Below are 20,319 nucleotides of genomic sequence, written 5' to 3'. Positions count from 1 at the left end.
ACCGACTACATGCCAGCCGTCCCAGTCACAGTGGTGTCCCTGCCCTCCTGGGGCTGTCAGCCCACTAATGGGTGCGGGGAGCGGGGGTGAGAGGCCACTGATCAATCACACTATGAATCAGAACAGTAATCACTGTTCTAAGCACTTCACACCCAGAACTCATTTTATGCTCTACAGTATTTTGAGACAGGCAAACACCATTCCCCTCCCCCAACTTTACAGATGAGGAAACTGAGGCTTCAAGAGATTAAGATGTGAACTGAGCGTCTGACTCCAGTGTCGAGGGTCTTAAGCACTCTGCTAACGTGCTAACTGCAAAAATAAAGAAGATGAAATGACACGTGGCAGTAAGTGTCACAGGCCAGGTACACAGAAGATGAGAGGCTAGGATGGAGGATCTAGTCAGTGTGAGGGGTCAGGGAAGCTTTCTGAGCTGAGACCTGAAAGATGAGCAGGAAGGGGGTCAGGAGGAGAGTCCCCAGCAGGCAGAAGGAATAGCGTGAGCAAAACCCTGGTGACGGGCAGGTGTGGACAGGTGCCCCGCGCCTGGAGAGGGTGCACGGGACGGGGCTGGGGGGCGGGGGCAGAGGGTGGGCCCTACAGCACCCTGGGGACCACAGTAGGAAACAACTTTATCCCAAGAGCCCAGGGAGACTCTGAAGGGTTTTAGCAGAGGTGGGGGTGACAGGACCAGGTCTGTGGATTTAGAAGCATCTTCCAGCTGCTGGGTGGAGAACGGACTGCAGAGGCGGGAAGGGAAGCCGGGAGGGAGACCCATTCAGGACCATGTAGCTGTCCAAGCAAAAGGTGACTGTGGCCTGGACAGGGATGGAGACAGTTGGGAAGGAGAGAGGGATGGAGTTAGGACATGTCTCAGAGGTGAACCATCAGGCGTGATGAGGGAAGAAGGGTGGGCAGAGTGATCACTTCTGTGCTCTGTGCTGAGAGCAGCAAGTTTGTGGTCCTGAGGGAAAGGCATTCACATTCAGACTGGGAAACCCACAGATGGAGATGGAGGGTTGGTGGGATGGGAGGATATACATCTTACCTGTAACATTATACAAAATCTGGTGTTATACAGAATCTGCCTTCCACAAATCGTGTAGTAGAAACACCAAGCTGGCAAATCAATGTGAAAAACTGGTCTGGAACCGGTCAAGTTCAAAAGCCCCAGCAAAGACGTGTGAGGAATTACCTCAGAAATGCTTCAACAACGCTGGGCACCTGTGGGATGCCTACAAGTCTAACCACTGCTGAAATAAAAAGTCTACCTGCCTATAGACATAACAGGTGAATTCACACCCAGGGAACGAGACAAATACAGAACTCAAAAGAAACTTTTAAAAACAAGTCTGTTTAAAATGCACAGAAAAATAAGAAAATGAAGAGAAAATACTAAGAAAACAGACAATAAAGATTTGAAAAATAAAAAGAAATTACAGAAATAAAAGATGTAGAAATGAAATACAGCATGTAGGAAATGGGTTGAGCAGGAGAATAAATACGGCCACGGAGAGAATTAGTGAACTGGAAGACAGATGAAGGAAAGCAAATAGGACACAGCACAGAGAAAATGTGAAAGAAAAGTTGAGAGGCACGTCTGACAGAAGGGGGCGTGGATATACTAACAGCAGTACCAGAGGAGGTAGGAAAGGAGAGGCAATATTTAAGGTACAATGAAGAGGAATTTCCCCTCACAGAAGGAAAAAAAGAGTGCTCGGACTGGAAAAAAAAGAAAAAAAACCCAGACTGAGTCTTTAGTAAGACAAATAAAAACAGACTCACAATGAGACACATCACAGTAAAAGAGCCAGCTGTCACAGATAAACGCTCAAAGCCACGGGGAAGAAAAGGAGCAACAATGGGCAGCAATTGTTGCCAGAAGACAATCGAGTAACATCTTCAAGGCCTGAGCAGGCCTGAGCTTCATACTCAACAATCATTCAAGAGCTGGGGTGAAGTAAAGGCATTTTTCAGGACACAAAGCCTAAAAGAATTTACCACCTAAAGACTCTGACTGAAAGAACGCTGTAAAGGATGAACTCGGAAGGAAGAGAGCGAAGTACAAGAAGCAACGGTGAGCAAAACAATGGGTCCAACACGCTGATGGAGCTAAGTAGGTGTTGACTAAAATTCCACATTAACTAAGACGTCTTAACAACCGCGAAGAATTAATATCAAATTGAACACATTTTCACAACCCAATATAAAGCGGTTTTTAAAATATGGATTAAAAAATAAATAAAACCAAAAATATGCAGTTCAAAACCAGAAACCCCACTTCTGAATAATTAAAGGATTTAAGTAAAAATCACAATTGAAATTTTAAAAATAGCTGGAATTGAACAGACCGTAAAGGTAGGTACCCCGAATTAACACTTGTGGGACGTGGCCCAGCCTGCGCTTGCCGGTAGTCGTGGATTTAAATGCACCGTGCTAGAAAACGAGAAAGCTGGAGAATCAGGGAGCTGAGGAGCCGGGAGAAGCATCAGGACTTCAACACAAATCAAGCAGAAAGAAGGCAATATCAAAGCTGAACACGAAAACGAGTAAGATGGAAACATGAGATAATTAACAAAACCCAAACCTGGTTCTCTGAGGAGTCTAGTAACTGGCAAGACTGAGAAAGAGGAAAAAATAAAAATAAAAAGAGCCCAGTCAACAATTTTAGGGATGAAAATGGGGCAAAAGCACGAAGAAGCAGAAGTGTAAACTGCTGCTCTCAGAGTCTGAAGGACCTTCAGAAGTGACCCGGCGACAGCCTCCCCGGGCGCCCTAGGCAGCCTGCTCCGTCACCAGCAGTGCTGACCTCACACAAAGGCTGCGTTCACCTCTCGGCTCCTCTGGTCCCTCGTCCCCAGGGTTGACATCCACGCTTCCACTGGGCGTGCTCACAACCACATCCACGTATTGCACACGCATGCACAGACACCACAACTGCCCCGTGCACCCAAGTGTGCACTCCCACATGTTCTGACAGTACACATAGCTTTTGTGCATACATAGAGCAAGCTCACATGCACACACGTATGCTCCCAGTGCACACACAATGATGCCAAACATGCTCACATGTGCACAGACCCCAGCATGTCACACCACAGTGCGCTCAGGCACACTTGCACACGTGTCCATGCAGTCTGTGCACGTGTGAAGGCACCTGTACGTGGAGGTGACAGGTGAATGCACGCGTGCGTGTTACACGTGAACAGCATCCCATCAAGGCGCTCGCCCCCCAAGGGGCACACCCACCAGCGTGCCAGGCACGCGTGCCCTGCGGGCCTGTGGGCGGGGGCCGTACCTCCAGCTCCCTCAGCAGCTCTGACTGACCACAAGACTCCAGGTCTTCGAGGGCCTCCCCGAACGTGCGCCAGAAGCCCTCCTCGCGGGCGGGGCCGGGGGCTGGGCTGTAACGTAGGAACCAGAGAGCATCAACTCCTGGCAGGCAGGTGGACGGGCAGGCGGGCTGGGGCCTGAGGAGTCTTCGGGGCCCCGGGGCCCTGCGTCGGGCTCAAGGGGCCACAGGGTGGGCGGGCGGGCAGGCAGGCAGGCAGGCATCCTCGGTGGCAGTGCTGGGGCCCCGGGGTAGTGGTTGGTGACACGGAATGGGGGGAAGACGCAGTTAGGGGCAACCAGGACTGTCGGTGGCCAGTTAGAACAGGGGCAGATGAGACGGGGTGGAGAGCGGTGACACAGGACGCCTGGGAAGAGAGAGACAGAGACACAGAAGGACAGACAGACAGAGAGGAGATCTATGGTGTACCCTCAGAGGCCAGCCCTCTGGCCCCACCCAGACACATGGCATCGCAGGACAGTGACAGGGACAGAGCTGGAGCCAGCAAGGACACGGATGGATGGAGAGGATGGAGTGTTGGGGCTTGGGAAGGGGCCGAGCCCCACCACACCTCCCACTGCAGGATGCCTGGCCCCTTATCAGCACTAAAATCAGGTCTCCTTAGAACACTAACGAGCCTCATTTCCACACTTGACAGAGTCTGCCAGGCCCTGGCCGTTACGAAGTGTGCCATGGTGTGCAGAACAATTTCTCTCTTACAAAGGCACACGGGCAGCCTCTCCTTGGGAGCCGCAGGGACAATGATGCCAAAGAGTTGCCTCCTTCCCTTCCCATTTCAGAGGCAAGAAGACTGAGGCTGACGGACATTCGCTCCATTCAAGTCAATTCTACAGACAGTCTGAGCCAGGCCCCCTGCTGGGCCCAGGAGTGACAGTGAATAAGGCGTGTGCCCTGTTCTTATGGAGCTGAGGGTCGCTCACAGAGTAAGTGTGAGCACCGACTGGCTGCTGGGCTGAGCGAGGGGGGCCGCAGAGAAGACACAACAGCCAGGTGATCAACCAGGCAGACCCAAGGTGGCCAGTGCCACCAGGAGGCTCACGGGAGCAGCCGTGGGTACCAGCGGAGGGAGGGAGGGTGCTTTCTGCCTGAGTAAGTCAGGGACGCCTCCCAGAGGCAGGGCAGCTTCAGCTGGGCCTAAAGGATGCGTGGGCGTTGGCCAGGAGAGGGGAGGGAACAGCCTTCTAGGCAGAAGGAACTGCCTGACCAACAGCACAGATGGGAGCGGGCGGCGCGGGCCGCAAGAGGAACAGCACTGCTCCCTGGGGCCTGCTCTCCGCCCAGGTCGGCCGAGTCCTTCGAAGCCGACACTACAAAACCCACCACATCCACAGCCCAGGGCTGGCGCTCGTGACCATGAACTGAGGCCACTGCACTCTGGGCTGCGTCCGCAGGGCCTGGGTTCCAGTTCTCAGTCTGCTGCCGCTCTTCTGAGGACAGCACATCACCAGGCGGGGGAAGGGACACCGGGCCGCTGCCCACCTGCACACCTTTGCCCCCGCTGAGCCCGCCCCCAGCACAGCCTCCCCGTCTCGGCCCCCCTAGATGCGGGCTCAAGGCTTCCTCTCCTCTCCTAGGAGGTGCCCCCCCGGGGGCCAGACAAGACCCACCCACGGCCCCCACTGCTTTGGCGCAGAGACCCGCTACCCCCGCCATCCCAGCAGGGAGAGCTAGCCGTCTCCCCTTCGGGGCGCTCCCACCACAGACCTCGCTGGCGGCTCCCAGTCCTCCTCCTCCTCCTCGGGGAAGCTCTCATCCGTGGGGGCTGGGGTACAGCTTGTCCTCCGGGGCTCGGCTGGTGGGGGACTGCTTCTCAGCCGGCTGGGCCGCCACTCCTGGGGGGTCACTCCCCGGGTGGCTGCCTGAGGAGTGTAGCAACCTGGCAGGTGGAGAGAAGGCCGCCCATGTCCTCTCTGTGCCCTTAGCGTGCCCTCCTCCTGCCCCATCTCCAGCCATGCTGGGCAGCCCCGGAGAGGTCTTTGCCCTCTCTGGGCCTGCCTGACTACCCAGAGTCCCCCTGAGGGCCCCTGATAGCTGGGTCCCCACCCTAGAACCCCTGGATCTCCTGATCATCAGCAGAAAGAGTTCACGCCGGGTGCTGGGACCCCATGACAGCTCCACAGGGTTTGGCTGGGCCAACCCCTGCCTGAGAGGGAGGTCCACCATTCTGACCACCCCCACCCCCGCCAAGGTGGGCTCTGCAGGTCCTGCCCCGGGTGGGTGAGCTGAGAGATGCTGACCAGTTCTGGAGACTGGAGAGCTGAGATGCAGAGCAGACAGGTACCTGGTGAGGGAGGACCAGGGCTGAGGGCCAGCTGAGGCCCCCAGAGGCCTCACTTCACTGTGAGCTGGGTCTTGGGGAGTCCCTGTGGTTCTGGGTTACAGAGGCCAGAAGGCCAACCACTAGATCAGATGCCCGGAGGCCTCCCATGGGTCTCAACGTGCATGGGCAGGGGAGCTTGTGTCCTCGGGGGTGCCCTAGGGGTGTCCAGCCAAGCAGGTCTAGTAAAATGGGGTGGGCAGGGGCTTTCTGTCTCGTCTTCAATTGGACGCAGAGCACTGAGCACTGGCCGTGTGCCAGGCTCCGGGCAGGGAATGGAGGAGGCAGCAGAAGGAAGACCGGCTTGGGCCTGAGCCTGGTGGGGGGCAGCTGAATGGGTGATGCCCTGGGTGCCAGTCAAAGCCCGGAAGGCCTGCGGTCCGCACTCTGAGGAGCGAGGGGCCCCCAGAATGGCTCCCAGGGCCCATTCGGGTCTGCTTTCAGGAAGCATGTCCCTACAGGATGGAGCTGGCAGGAGAGGAGCAAAGGGGTGGGGGAGGCAGCAGGAACAGCCCCTACAGAGGCCCAGAGAGGACACAGTGCTCATCCAAGGCCCAAGGTGTTATTACCTGGGCCCCCAAAGCCACCCTCCGTGGCCGAACTGCCCCAGGACTCCACGGCGCTGTCCACACTGGGCACGGCGGGCGAGGCCCGGGCTGCCAGCAGGCCTCCTTTCAGCGCCTCTGGTGGGTCCTCATCCGCATCACTGGCTTCGCTGAGGCTGCCCGATTTGTGGGCTGGGAGGGGGCCTGGGAGGAAAGGGGGCTGTCACGGCCACTGGCTTCTGACCTCGGAGACCCAGACACTCCACAAGCCTCAGTCCCCACTTGGGTCTGGCGTGGGGACTTACAGGCCCTGAGCTCCCCACTGGGCAATCTGACGTGCAAGGTGGAGGCAGGCTAACAGGCAAACCCATTTCACAGACAGGAAAACCGAGGCTCAGGGAGGCTGCACAACGTGTCCAAGGTCACGTGGTGAGCAACATTAGAGCCCGGATTAGAAGGAAGCCTCTAAAGTGCAGGCTCGGTCCACTTCCTACCAAAGCATGGGGGACAAATTCAGGGGAAACTGAGGAATGTATGGTTCTGCTGGCAGGCAGGTGGTGAGGAAGAGCCCAGGGTGCCCCACACCAGCTGTGTGACCTCGGGCCCCTCACCCGGAGCCTGGGCTCCTCCCTGTCCCAGGTACCCTCCCGCTTCCACACAGCAAGGGAGACTTCTGGGAGGCTGGGCAGACAAAGCCTGGCACAGAGGCTCAGGGGCATCTCCCTTCCCAAGCGGGCTGGGTGACGAGGCTCACGGTCTAACTGCTTCTTGATCTTCAGGGTGACGGTCTCGCCAGCCACCTGCAAGAGGTGGATGGCCTCACTCAGTGGCCGGCCCTTGAGGCTAACACTGTTGATGGCCAGGATACGGTCCCCAACGTGGATAGCGCCAGTCCTGGGGGGGGGGCACAGGGTAGAGAGGGTGAGAGTTAGATACTCAGGGCCTTGAAGTCGGGGTCTGCCCTCAGAGAACTCAGGAACCCCAAAGCACAAACCTAGTTGACCCTAGTTAAACCCACCTGTGGGAAAAAAGAAGTGAGTGTGACTGTAGGTTGCATTAATAGAGGTACAAGTCTAGTATGTGGGAGGGGATTTTCCTGCTCAACTCTAAAGTGAGGTTCTGGAACCAGTGTCCAGCATGAGTTTTGAGGATGGTCTGAATCCCGCATACTAGCTGCCAAATACTAGCTATGTGGTCTTAAGCCAGTTTCATAGCTTCCCTGAGTCTCAGTTCTTTCATCTGAGGGGTGGGTATAGCTCAGTGGTAGAGCACATGCTTAGCATGCACGCGGTCCTGGGTTCCATCCCCTACACCTCCATTAAAAAGAAAAACAAGATTTTAAAGTTCTTTAATCTGTAACGTAAGAGTGATAATACTTATTTTATCAAATTACAGTGGAAGGGTAGATGGGTGGAATGAATTCATGCTTCCCTCCAGCTGAAATCCATAGGTAGCCTTTCCCTCTCCCTGGGCCTCAGTTTCCCCACCTGAGAATGAGCAAAATCCCCAGGGACCCAGGTGACTTCACAAAGGGGCTTGGGGGCTGACAGACCAGGCAGCAGCTTTGCAGTCGCCCCGTGGTTCTCTGCCTGGATACTGTTAGAATTACCTAAGGAGCTTTTTAAAATTGCAGACACCTCGCCCCTCCCCCTGGCCAATTAAATAGTACCTCTGGGAGCCGGGCCAGGGAAGGGGATTCTGAGAAGCAGCCCGGCCTGAGGGCGGGGAGACGTTGCAGCAGGCGCTGACCTGGGAGGGGGAGGAGGAGGCAGAGGACTGGGGTGGGGACTTCACCCCAGGTGGGAGCTCACGGAGGGTCGTGCCCCTTGACACCCAGAACTGCCCGGCAAGCTCCCCGAGGGCCTTCAGTAAAATACTGAAGACATAATATGAAAAGAATGTAAAATATTTTGTTGATAATTTTTATATTGATTACATGTTGAAATAAATATATACTTAAGATTTTTTAATGTCTTTTTTACTTTTCTAATGTGGCTACTAAAAAGTTTATAAATAAATATGTGGCCTCCATTATAGTGTAGCTGGACAGGGCAGACTGAGATCAGCCAGGCGAAGGCAGGGGGTTGTCTGTTGTGGGCTGGCACACAGGAGGACCAGAAAATGCGGGAGTTGATGAAGACCTTTGAGGTCAGAATGGTCCACACTGGCCTCTGCAGTCTGCTGGGCGTCCAGCAGGGGGCGCTCCAGGAGCACAGACACCAGCAGGTCGAAGTCCTGCAGAGCTTCAGCCCCAGAATCCCTCCCATCCTCCAGCCCCACCCCACCCTGGTGTGGTCCCCCCAGTGCTGTGTCCTCCTCCGGGGGCCCATCCTGCCTGCCAGGCCAGGCTCCCCTTTACAGGCAGCTCATTCCTGGGCCCAGAGCTCACTGCAAAGCTGCCCGGAGAAAGCTCCCCTCACCCACACGAGGTGGCCTCCCTGTGACCCCCGTGGGGCCAGTTCCACTTCTGGGCCCAGATCCACCTGCTTCCCCTCTAATCTGGACAGCCTGGGACACCCCTCTCCTCACAGCTCTCCCAGCTGCCATTTCTGGGGACCCTTTCTAGGGGAGAGGACAGCAGGGGGCCCCCAATGCCTCAAGAGATGGCCCAGGCTGCGCTGGGACCCAGGGCCAGGGTGACGCCTGGACTATGAGGCACCAGCAGGTGCTCCAGAAGGGCCCACAGTGATGACTTTCTGGGAACAGCGGGATCACCAGGCGGGAGAGCAGAGGGATGAGCACACACTCGTCCGGCACCGACCTGAGCTGGCAGGTCGGCCAGGGCTGGCCCGGAGAGGGCAGGGACAGGCCGGGACCAGCTGGGCTGATCCCAAAGCACAGCTCCCACCCCCGAGGGTCCCCGCTCACCTCTCAGCCAGACCACGCTTGGTGAGGCCCGAGATGACAATGGGGTCAAACGGCTCCTCTGTGCCCGAGATGGTGATGCCCAGGGGGCCCCCGTAGCGCTTCAGCTCCACCGTGTAGCTGATGGCACCTGTGGTCTCCTGCTCGTCTGCAAGGGGGGACGCTTCAGGGCCAGGGCCAGGGCCAGGGCCGGGGGTGGGGGGGCCGGCACAGCGCCGGGCCAGGAATGGGCACTGCCAGCCCTTGCCAGGCTCTGGGGCACTTACTCATCACACTCATCCATTTCCTCAGCCATCAGTTCATCCGTCCCCTCAGTCATTAGTCTACCCGTTCCCTCATGCCAGACTGTATACGGCACCATCTGAGGCCATCTTCTGCCTCCAGAAATACTTTCTTCCCCCCAAACACCATTTTAAAAAAGAAAGAAAAGAAACATGGGACCAACATTTTTAAAATAACAGTTTCAGAGACCACACAAAATAACCACGATAAAGATGATAATAATATCGATGATAAAAACAGAGATTTCCAGTCTTCCTTTAGAAAAACAGAAATCTGCACACAAGTGGCCCTCCTTCCCGGGGCAGGAGTTGGCGGCTGCCCCTCAAATACAAGGTTCTCTCCAGTTGCCGCAGCCCTCGCCCTCCCTTCTGCCTACCCAACCCGTATTTTGAAAATGTCTTCTGTCCAGTTCACTCACTTCCGTCCCCTCTGCTTATTCACAGCCACCCCTGTCGCGGGGCTCCCCCCCGCACTCACCCCTCGCCATCTGCCTGCAGCTGCTTTGTGTGGGACCTGGACCATCCGGGTAGCATCTCAAACTCCTGCCGACCTCACAAGGGCCCTTGGAGAAGCCCAGCCCCGCAGCAGCGAGAAGCCTGCTGTGCGTTCACCCTGGGTGGCACCCACCACTGTCCCTCCTTGCGGAGTCCGCTGGGCGGAGGGTGGCCTAGCGAGGCGGCGGGCCAGGGCTCTTACCGGAGTTGTCCTCGTCCTTCCGAATCTTCAGCTTCACCAGGTCCTCGCACTGCCGCAGGATTTGCACGGCGTCCTCCATGGGACAGTTGTCCAGGCGGATATTGTCGATGGCCAGCAACTTGTCACCTGGCTCAAGGGTGCCGGTCCTGCAGGAGCCAGGTGGGGGTGGGAAGGAGCCCGGTGCATGCTGGCACCGGAGCCACCCCCACCAGCCATGCCCCGCCCTGCCCAGGACACCCCTACCTGTGCGCCACGCTGCCTTTCTTGATGTCGGAGATGATCAGGGGCTCGCCTCGCTTCCTGCTAGCCGCTGGGGGTAAAGAGGCCACGAGTCCCACCTGTGGTCTCTCAGCCTCAGGGGCCCCGGGGTTGGGCACGGACTCGAAGCCACACGCCCCATTCCCACTGCTCCCTGGCTGGGCGGCCACGAGCCAGTCAGCTCCCCTCTCGGTGCCTGTGTCCCCTCTGCCATGGGGGTGGTGCTGCAGAGTTCAGGGACGTCAGACACGAGATGAAGCGGGCGCGCACCCGCCACGGATCTTGGCGCGCACAGGGCGCTCGGTCCCCATCAGCCCCCTTCCCCCTCTGCTCAGCCCAGCCCCCAGCAAACGGAGCTCCCAGAGGGGCTGGCTGGCGTCTGTGCCCCCAGCACCCGGCACAGGGCCAGGCCCCAGAACTAGGTGGCCCTTCAACAACGGAGTTCTTCCCTCCCCAGCTGCAGGGAACACTGGCTTTGGCGGCTCACAGCAGGATCCCGCTGGGGACTGCCTTGGGCCAGGGAGCAGCCCCTTCCGAGGCCACGCTAACCCCAAGGACTGGTCCTCGCAGGGGCGCCCAGGCCCGGCTGCCAGCCTCAGCTCAGGACCGCTCCCAAGGCCTCCCCAGCTAAGACTCGCAGTGAGGCTGGCAGAGCACCTTCTCCCCTCACAGGTGTCGATCCTAAGAGCCCTCCTCGAGAAACCCCCTGCACCCGGCTCCTGCCGGGAGCAGCTACTCCTGGGGGCATGACCTAAGACAACGGGCAGCTGAGTGTTCGTGAAGAGTCCATGTGGGCCAATGGGCTTTCTCGTGAGTGAGGTATAAGGCGGCCCCTCTGGCCCACGTGGCATCTCTGCAAATGACACAAAGGCGCCTCCCAATTAGTCTGCTGGGAAAATGTAGGGAAATTTTTAGCCTGCCTTGAATGGGCGCCTTGTTTCCTGGACATCCTGGGCCACCGCCCCTGTGGCCCGGCCCAGAGGTTCCTGGACTGGAGGAGGCTTCTGCCCTCCATCTGCTTAAACTCCCGCCTCTACTGGCCTCGGTGTCGGGGGCAGGAAGGAGCTGCTTCAGCGGCCCCTCTGGACAGGGCGCCCTCCCAGGTGCGGCTGGGGAGACGGCAGGAGAGGAGGTCAGGGGACCCGGGCTCTTCCTGAGGCAGACGGGGGCCAGGGGTCCCAACCGTTCCCCTGCTTCTGCATTCTGCCCTTCTGCCTGCATTCTGCAGCCCCTCACTTTCATTCTTTTGGCAAACATGAATTAAGCTCCCACTGTGTTCCAGGCCTTTTCGGGGCCCTGGGAACACAGAGATGAACAGGAAACCAAACCTTGCCCATGTATCTGGTGCCTTACAAACCACTTAACCACCCCTAGACCCCAAAGGCCCAAAGACCAGGAGACTCCCATTGTGCAGAATGGGAAATGGAGGCTTCGAGAAGCCCGGGTCTCGCCTGAGGACACACAGCTGGGCACAGCAGCAGAGGGACGCTGAGCCACCCCCCGGGCCAGGGGGTGCGTGGCCTGCCCGGCAGTGGGGGCGGGCGGGCGGGGCGGGGACTCACAGCTGATGGTGATGCCCAGCTCCACGCCGCGCCTCTTGGGCAGCTTCACGTGGAAGGTGCCACTGCTCGGGATGACGGACTCTGCGCAGACAGACACGAGCCTGCGTGAGACCCAGGGCAGGAGCCCCCGCCCCACGCCCATTCTGGTCCAGTGGGGAGGGACCCCAAAAAGTCGCCATCCCAACCCCATCCTGCTTCGACCACCCACCGATGTGGAAACAGGCACGGTGGGCAGACTTGTCCGAGACAAGTGCCCTCCCGGTCAGAGCAGAGTCGGGACTGGAACCCAGACCTCACGCTGCTGCCGGGGCCCCACGGCCAAGCCAAACCCATTCGGATCCAGCAACGCAGACCTACGGAGCACCTCCCACGTGCCCGGCCTCAGCTGCGGCTTTCATGTGATTTATCTCATCTAACCCAAACAACACGCCCCGCGGTAGAATTCTATGCACTATTTCACAGTGAGGGGAGCTGAGGGTGGGGGAGGAAGAGACCCGTCCAAAGTACCTAGTGTCCAAATCAGAACCAGAATTCTAACAGTCACTGTTTGGGTCTTTGCACAAGCTCTGCCACCCACCCCCTAGCTCCAGTTTCATTGCAAAAACCTCTCATCAGCACTCACACTGGTGTGTGCAATTCCTTCCTCCCCGGCCACTGCCGTCTTCCCCACCATTAGTGCTCGGGGACACCCCGCAAATGCGACGGGAGGGGGAGAGGGGGAGGAGCATTTGCAGGAGGCACGAGGAGAGAGCTTGGGGCATCACTCACCAGCCACGTCGAACTCCACCTCCAGCACCACCTTGTGCGCCAGCGCCGCGTCCCGCAGCAGCTGGTTGGCCTCCTCCATCGTCCCGTCCTCGGTGGCGATGCCGTTGATGGACAGGACACGGTCCCCCACCTGCAGCAGCCCACACCTGAACCCGGGGCGGCCCGGCAGAGAGAAGAGGCCCCGTTGGGAGATGGGAACATGGCGCAGGAGCCGGGCCAGGCCCAAACCTGGGCCCCACCTCCCGGGCTGGGTTGTAACGCTCAGCTCCACCCTGGGCCAGGTGTAAATGCTCAGGCAAATTACCACAGGCCTCTGGCTGGACCTCAGTTTCTCTGTCCAGTGGGAATGATGCCATGCCTCATGAGATGTATATAGAGGACTCTGACTTCAGACAGACAGGGGTTCCAGTTCTGGGTCACTCGTGAGCTGTGTTACCCTGAGCAAGTGAGTCAGCTTCTCTGAGCCTCAGATTCCTCACCCGCCAAATGGGGCCAGTGATGGGGAGTGGTGTGATGGTTAATGAGAAACAACTGTGCAGCCAGGCTTGGCGTGTGACTAGGGGCCAATGGGGAGGAGCAGCAGGCTCACCTCTCAGCCGGGCTGTCGGGCTCGATGAAGCGCACGAGTGGTGGGGAGGACAGGGTCTCGGTGGCAAAGATGCCGCCCTGCAGCTGGAGGCCGAAGCCGCTGAGGGGGTCTCCACAGAGCACGACCTCTGTGGTCTCCGTGTGCACGATCTGGCCGCCGGGCCCCACCGTGCTGGAGGACAGCGACACTGCGGGACAGGCGGGCACAGCGCTCAGGGGCACGGTCCCAGTGAGACCTTCCTGCCAGAGCCCACCCACCCTCGTCAGAGGGGCAGGTGAGCGGGAGGCCTGACCGCCCTGGGGCTGGGCCAAGTCACGGCCCATTCTGAGCCTTGGTCTCCTCATCTGAACATTGGGATCATGAGTCCTACGTGCTGGAGCTGTAGCAAGGAGTAAGGAAGACAGCTCCTGGGACTCTCATGTTGCAAAACAGGGGCTCTGAGGGTCAGTGATATGATGGCATTAATGTGGCATTCTGTTATAGTTTCTTTTATTATTATACCATACAGATATCACATTATATTACATTACTGTTAGGTATGGTAGTATATGTTATGCTATTTTTGGTAATGGCTTTATTGAGATACAATTGAGCGACCACAGTATTCACCCCCCTAGAGTTCCAAAACCAATTCACTGGTTTTTAACATATTGAATATTTAGTATAGTCAAGTTGTATAACCATCACCTCAAATCAATTTTAGAATATTTTCAGAAACCCTTTTTCCTTTAGTTAATCACCCAAATCCTCCCGTATCTTCCAGCCCATGGCAACCACAAATGTACTTTCTGTGTCTAGAGATTTGCCTGTTTTGGACATTTCATATCAATGGAATCAAATAACACGTGGTCTTTTGTGTCTGGCTTCTTTCACTTAGCATAATGTTTTCCGGGTTCATTCACGCTGTAGCACAGATCTAACCTTCCTTCCTTTTCGAGGCAAATATCCCATTGTATGATGATACTGCATTTTTTTAAGCCACTCATCATTTGATGGACACGTAGGCTGTTTCTATCTTTCGGATATTACAAGTAACACTGTATGAACATTTGTATATATGTTTTTGGGTGAAGATGACACGTTTTCATTTCTCTTGGGCATATACTTAAGGAGTGGCATTTCTGGATAGTGTGGTAACTGTTTAACTATTTGATATGTTATTTAATATATTTTGTTTTATATTCCACTATATAATACATGCGTATTATTAATATGGATATTGGGTATCATTTATTAAGCAAAATTTATTGTATTTCATTCTACTATTAATTATACTATTGTGTCTTTATATATTATTTATTTATACTATATTTTACATATTTTACATATTACAAAATGTGTAAATTTTGTATATTGTATATATTATATATACGTATTATATATATTTTATATATATTATGTATATTATATATATTTTTTATTATTTATATATTATTTATTTATACTATATTTTACTATATTTTACATATTACAAAATGTGTAAATTTTATTATTGGGTATATTGTGTTATTAGAGTTATATTCATTATTTACATTCCTAATGATAAGAATGGTACCTGGAACATTGGAGGTGTTCAAAAATTTTTGTTTAACTAATTAATTAACTGAAATCATTAAGGAAGGAGACAAGTAAGGGGTTCCAGGGGTCTGCAGCTTATGGAGATAAGCTTCTGCCTGTGAAAAACACTTCTGAATCTTTTCACTGACACATCCCCAGCTTCAGTGGGTGACAAAAGTGGTTGGTAAAGGAGTATCTTATCTATCATCTGACCCTGAATTGTTTCCCTTTTCACATTGGCTGCCAGGAAGCTCATAACCATATTTAGCTCCCTTCATGTGCCAGATGATTTATATTTCTCTTTCCTTTCCCAGTTCAATCTCAAATGGCCCAGCCTGACCTTCCATTATTCCTGGGGGCCTCTGCAACTCACATGGAAGGAAGCTAGGAGCAACCTCAACATCAACAAAGACTTTTCCCAGAAAAGACTTCAGAATTCTGGGTATTCTCATGATTTTTGCTACTTCCACATGCCTCCTGCATGATCATTCACGACTATTTGTCTTTATGTTTATTCATTAAAAAAACACTAAAATATCTCATTTCAAAAGAAACTATATAGAGTAATCTTAAAGAGAAAGGTTTACAAGCAAAAGTCAAGTAGAAATATATATCTAGTAAAACTGAAAATTACTACACTCTGGATGGCTAGTCTCAGGCCTGTATGTCTCTGTCTTAAGAGAAAATTAACAAATGTCAGAGAAGTGATAAAGACAAAGTAACACCACACTCAGACTTTCCCCTTGAATGGACCAGAGGCTGAATGAGACAAAAATGAAATGGAGTTACTGTGAGAACTTGATGCAAATCTGAAAAGGCATCCTTTCCTCAAGACACTTTGCCACCACCTGCTGGAAATTTTTCAAAATAAAATATAAGACAAAGTGTACAAAGTAACTGTCACCCTTCAGGTGTGCCCTTGTGCAGTGCACAACCTGCCCAACCACCCATGGCAGCCTGGTGTACTACACATGCTACTTAATGCTTCTCCCCGACACATAGCCCCTGCAGGGTCCTGCCCAAAATGCTCCACACCCTTTGGCAATTCTCTCTCTCAGGTATACAGGCAGCCCAGAGGCGAGGGAAGAGACCATGGCTTACATGAGCTCTTGTGTTCCCGTCTTCGCTGCCTCCTCCGCCCCATTGTGGTCCGGGGGCTCATAGGCTGGGATCCACGAGGAAGGGTGCTGGGGTTGGTGCAGGGAAAGGCGTGGTTCATGGTCGGCGAGGAAAAGGGAGATGAGGACAAGGCTAGGGAGATGAGAGCACAGCCCCGTGAGCCCCAGCAGGGCCCTGCACGCTGCCACAGGGAGACACAGGGGTGCCTTTGCCCCTCCACCACGCTTGCTGTGTGACTTCAGGCAAGTCTCTCCCCCTCTGGGCCTCAAAGCCTACAGGGTTTCCAAAGACCTGGTGAAACCCAGCAGCCAGGCCGGGGCCCATCTCGTCACTAAGGTATGTGCGAGGTGCTGCTGCAGGGCCCCCTGACTTCTCTGGGGCTTGGTTCCCTTCCCCACAGGACAGGCTCACGCCCCTCCCTAGGAAACGGGGAGAGTGACAGCAGGGAGGGCACTTTACATCGGCTCTGGTCCTGGCCAGCAGGGGTGGCCCAGGTGGGCGTCCTGCAGTGGCCAGGCCGGGGGCTGTGGCAAGAGGGCACGCAGGGGTCCCAGCGATGCGGCCGCTCGCTCCTCTGCACCTTCACTGCAGCGGAGGAAGAGGAGAGAGAAGAGAGAAGCCAGGCGTTAGGGGCGGAGCGGGTCTGCATCGCCACACCCCTGGAGGCTGAGTTCCCGTCACCACCGCGAGGAGAGGCAGGGAAAGTGGGAACAGGACATCCTGAGTTTCCCGAGCCAAGCTAGGCATCCGAGATTCCCTCACGGGCCCTGGACGCCACTGTGTGCCGGGCACTATGCTCGGGGCTCAGCCCCACAGCATCCCGAGAGGCAGGGACACGGAGGGAAAGCGGCCTTAGGCCGAGACCGGCTGGGAGGGGTCGTGGAGCAGGATCCAAACCAGGCTGACTGGCTCTGAGCCCAAGCCCTGGCCAGGCAGCTTGGAGGAGTGCAGTTTGCAGACGTGTCCCGCCGCAGCTCCCTTGGGATCTGTCGCTGCACTGTAGCCCTGGCAGCCTTGGCCGGCAGTGACGGAGCCGGGACTGGACCCTCTACCAGATCCTGCCTCCCGACCTCCCCCACCTGCTCCTCCAAACTGGCTGCCTTGTGACACCCCCTCCTGACTGCCCTGGGTCCTGTTCTGCTTCCTCCTTCCTCTGGGACTTTGGGGGTCCAGCCTGCTGCGACGTGTTCTTGGCTGGATGAGTGAGGCCCTGGTAATCTCAGCCCATGGATTCTGCTTCCCTGCACGGAGCCCCCGCCCCCACCCCCACCCAGGGGTTGGGCTGACTCTGGGGGTCCAGTCCTGGCTCCATCACTGGCCAGCTGGAGAGCGGAACCTGTCACTTAGCCCCTCTGTGCATCATCTGTAATATAGGACAAAGACAGTGTCTACTTCCTAGCGTAACAGGGAGGAGCAGAATGAGCTAATACGTGTGATGTGCTCAGAGCAGGGCCTGGCACTTAGCAGAGGCTCATTCAGTGAGAGCAAGAGGACCGTCAGCAGCTGTGTTCCCTTGGAAGGTACTGCACTGCTCGGAGCCTCAGCGCCTCTGTAACATGGGAAAATCGACCTCGTAGACTTGTCCCGGGGGTGACCAGGTGACCCAAGGGAGCCCCAGCACCACAGCAGGTGTGCAATAATGGGGGGAGGACAGATGATGCAGCCTCAAGCCCCAGAGCCCCTGCTGTGGCTTGTCGGGGCCTCTCCAGATCCTGGCAGAGACTGCAGAGATGGGCCCTCCCCGAGGCCGGTCCCCCCACATCTGATCTGGGCAATTATTTTTCTCTTGGGAGTATCAGGCGTGCAAAGGGCGGCGGTGGGGAGGGCAGGCTCCATCCTTGCCCCCCGCACTGTGCCCTAGGGCTGGAATTCACAGCCTGACCGGCCTGACCAAGCCCTGTGCACTCAGGTCCTCACTCCTATTTACAGGTGAGGCAACTAAGGCTCAGGGAGGCTGAAGCACTGGGCCAGCCGCTGGGGACAAAGCTGGGCATGAACTCAAAGCCCAGGGTCTGGTTGCTGGAGGCACTTCCTTGCCCTGAGCAGGACGCTACCTCCCCATGACCACCCTCCACCCCAGCTCTGCCGTCTGGAACCCCAGACCATCTGCTCCCTCAGGTTTTAGAACTGCTGGCTGCTCCAGGCTGGGAGTCCCCGGGAGCCTCCCTGACTGCCTGGTTGCCTCCTCTGGATCTGCCAAGGGCCCTGAGCGGAGCCCAGGATCCAAACTCTGAGTAGCACAGAGCAGAGAAGGACTGTCCCCTCCCTTGTTCTAGCCTTTATATTTCTATTAATACAACCAGTGATGGGACTAGCTTTGGGGGCATCCAGACCAGCAAACTGTCAGTACAAACACCCACGTTGTTTCTCTGCCCCATCTCTCCACCTTTACTGGTGCACTTACTTGGGGCTTCCCAGTAGGAATGGACACTGTTTATCAGTAAGTTTTAGCCTGCTCAGAGCTTTAGTCCTGGGCCTCTGGGACTTATGCACCTCTCTCCATAAGCTAGAGTTTGGGCCCTGAGGTTTGTTAAGGGGACCTACCTGCTTCTGAGGGCTTCAGGGGCCGCCGGCTTTGGGGCGCAGGCAAGATCTCCAGACGCACTTTCTCCGACACACTGGCCAGGAGCTTGGTGGCCTCAAGCAGCGAGTAGTGTTCCGTGCTGGTGCCATCGATGGACAGGATGTGGTCTCCGGCGTGCAGGGCCCCACTCCTGGCCGGGATGGGGAGCAGAGGGGGAGGCTGATCTGGCCAGATGGAGCTCTGGGCGGCCTCACCCCTGCACCCCGACATCGTGGCGGCCCCCGGCATGAGCCTCACCTGTCCACCACGCTGGCTGGCTTGATGCGGTCGATGGTGATGACCGGCTTGTTCCGGTGGGAGCTGGTGGTGAGTGAGATCCCCAGGGCCGACCCCGGCGTCTTGGTTATTTCCACTATCAAGGGCCCCGACGCGTTGGCCACTGTGTCTGGTACAGGGAAGGAAAGAGGCTGAAATGCAAACATTGGGCACCTCCCTCCATTTCAATTCAACGCTCTCTGCAGGGAGGGGTCACTGCACCCACTTTGCAGGCAAGAAAACGGAGGTGTGTGGGGGTAAAGGCCTCGTCCAAGTTCACACAGCCCCTCGGCAGCAAGGGGCCGGGCGGCGGGATTTCAGGCTGGCGGGACGGCGCTGACTTGCTCACGTTTGCTGAGTGTGTGCTGGCGCTGAGCCGTAGCTTCCACTACGAGCCTCCCCGTCTCCAAATGACACCCCATTCACCCACCCAGTGGCTGGAAAACAAAACCTGGCTCCGTCTGCTCTCGCCAGCCCGCACCCCCGCCCCCAAGCCCAAACATCAGCAAATCAGGCCCACTGGACCCCCATCGCGTTTCCTGACTCCTTCTACGCCCTCCCCAGCCTCCATCACCTTTCTGTCGCCCGGACGTCGGCAGGTGGGAGGGCACCCCAGCCTTCCCCGTCTCGCTCCCTGATTTTTTTCACACACTGATCATCACCTGAGACTCTCTTTGACTTATTTTCTTCATTGCCCACCTCTCCCCACCAGGGTATCAGGTCCACAAGAGCGGAGACCTCCTCTGTGCTATTCTCGGGTGGACCCCAGCGCCTCAAACAATGCCTGGCAGAGTATTTATTACCCAGAGAGGCTCAGAGAGGCTGTGATGGGCCCAAGTCACACAGCCTTTGCAGTGATGAGGATCTGTACCCGCGCTACCCCCTCCCTCCATCCCTGGGCCTCTCGTGCCCCCAGGTCACCTGGGATGGCCACGTCGTACTCCACCTGGAAGAGTGCCTCATGGCTGCACTGCCGCAGGGTGGCCAGGGCAGCGGCGTGGCTGGCCCCACGCAGCGAGGTCCCATCAACGCTGAGCAGCCTGTCGCCCACCTTCAAAGAGCCCTCCCTGCAGGGAAGGGCCCGGTCAGCCTGCCCAGCCCAGCGTGAGCTCTGGGCTAGCCCTGCTGGCCAGGGCGGGCAGTCTGGAGGCTTCGCGCAGCTGGCACAGAGGTCCCATCCCAGGGCCCCACCCTGGTTCTCAGCAGCGGTTCTGGCCTGGTGACAAAGGCGCCTGGGAAGGAATTCCGCTGGGCCCTGGGGGAGGGGCCTGAGTGGGGCTCACCTCGGTTTGGGTCACATCCCGGTTCTGGAATGCCTGCCCCAACAGGTGGCCAAAGCTATTCTGGGAGGTTCTATGAATAGCTCGTTGCAGGCCTGGCCCAGGGACGGGTTCAGATTCCCGACAAGGCCGTTCCAGGCTTCTCTTAAAATGGCCAGGAATCTCCCGCTGGGGAGGCCAGGGGTCAGGAGTTGGGAACTGGGCGTGTTCCTCCCATACGCTCTCTCCTCCTGGTGCTTCTGAGCAGGGCCCAGGCAGGGCCAGGCTGGCAGCACAGCCAGGACTGGGCA

At 56.5% G+C, this 20,319-nt stretch overlaps 1 protein-coding gene across 1 annotated transcript in view; it reads right to left on the bottom strand.

Moving 5' to 3' along the window:
- Positions 1-20,319, bottom strand: part of GRIP2 (glutamate receptor interacting protein 2) — a 33,666-nt gene that overhangs the window by 2,658 nt on the left and 10,689 nt on the right. Inside the window, exons 7-21 of the mRNA XM_006206774.4 lie at positions 19,671-19,816; positions 18,732-18,879; positions 18,455-18,624; positions 16,370-16,495; positions 15,893-16,042; positions 13,235-13,421; positions 12,646-12,791; positions 11,878-11,958; positions 10,301-10,367; positions 10,058-10,203; positions 9,083-9,227; positions 6,969-7,108; positions 6,239-6,418; positions 5,057-5,228; positions 3,299-3,404 (exon numbers count right to left, since the gene is read on the bottom strand). Coding sequence (XP_006206836.1) covers positions 3,299-3,404; positions 5,057-5,228; positions 6,239-6,418; positions 6,969-7,108; positions 9,083-9,227; positions 10,058-10,203; positions 10,301-10,367; positions 11,878-11,958; positions 12,646-12,791; positions 13,235-13,421; positions 15,893-16,042; positions 16,370-16,495; positions 18,455-18,624; positions 18,732-18,879; positions 19,671-19,816 — 2,110 coding nt within the window. The remainder of the gene's footprint in view (positions 1-3,298; positions 3,405-5,056; positions 5,229-6,238; positions 6,419-6,968; positions 7,109-9,082; positions 9,228-10,057; positions 10,204-10,300; positions 10,368-11,877; positions 11,959-12,645; positions 12,792-13,234; positions 13,422-15,892; positions 16,043-16,369; positions 16,496-18,454; positions 18,625-18,731; positions 18,880-19,670; positions 19,817-20,319) is intronic.

This window comes from Vicugna pacos, chromosome 17, assembly GCF_048564905.1.
Source record: "Vicugna pacos chromosome 17, VicPac4, whole genome shotgun sequence".
In the NCBI taxonomy this organism is placed as follows: Eukaryota; Metazoa; Chordata; class Mammalia; order Artiodactyla; family Camelidae; genus Vicugna; species Vicugna pacos.
This window is presented reverse-complemented; position numbering and strand designations above follow the sequence as displayed.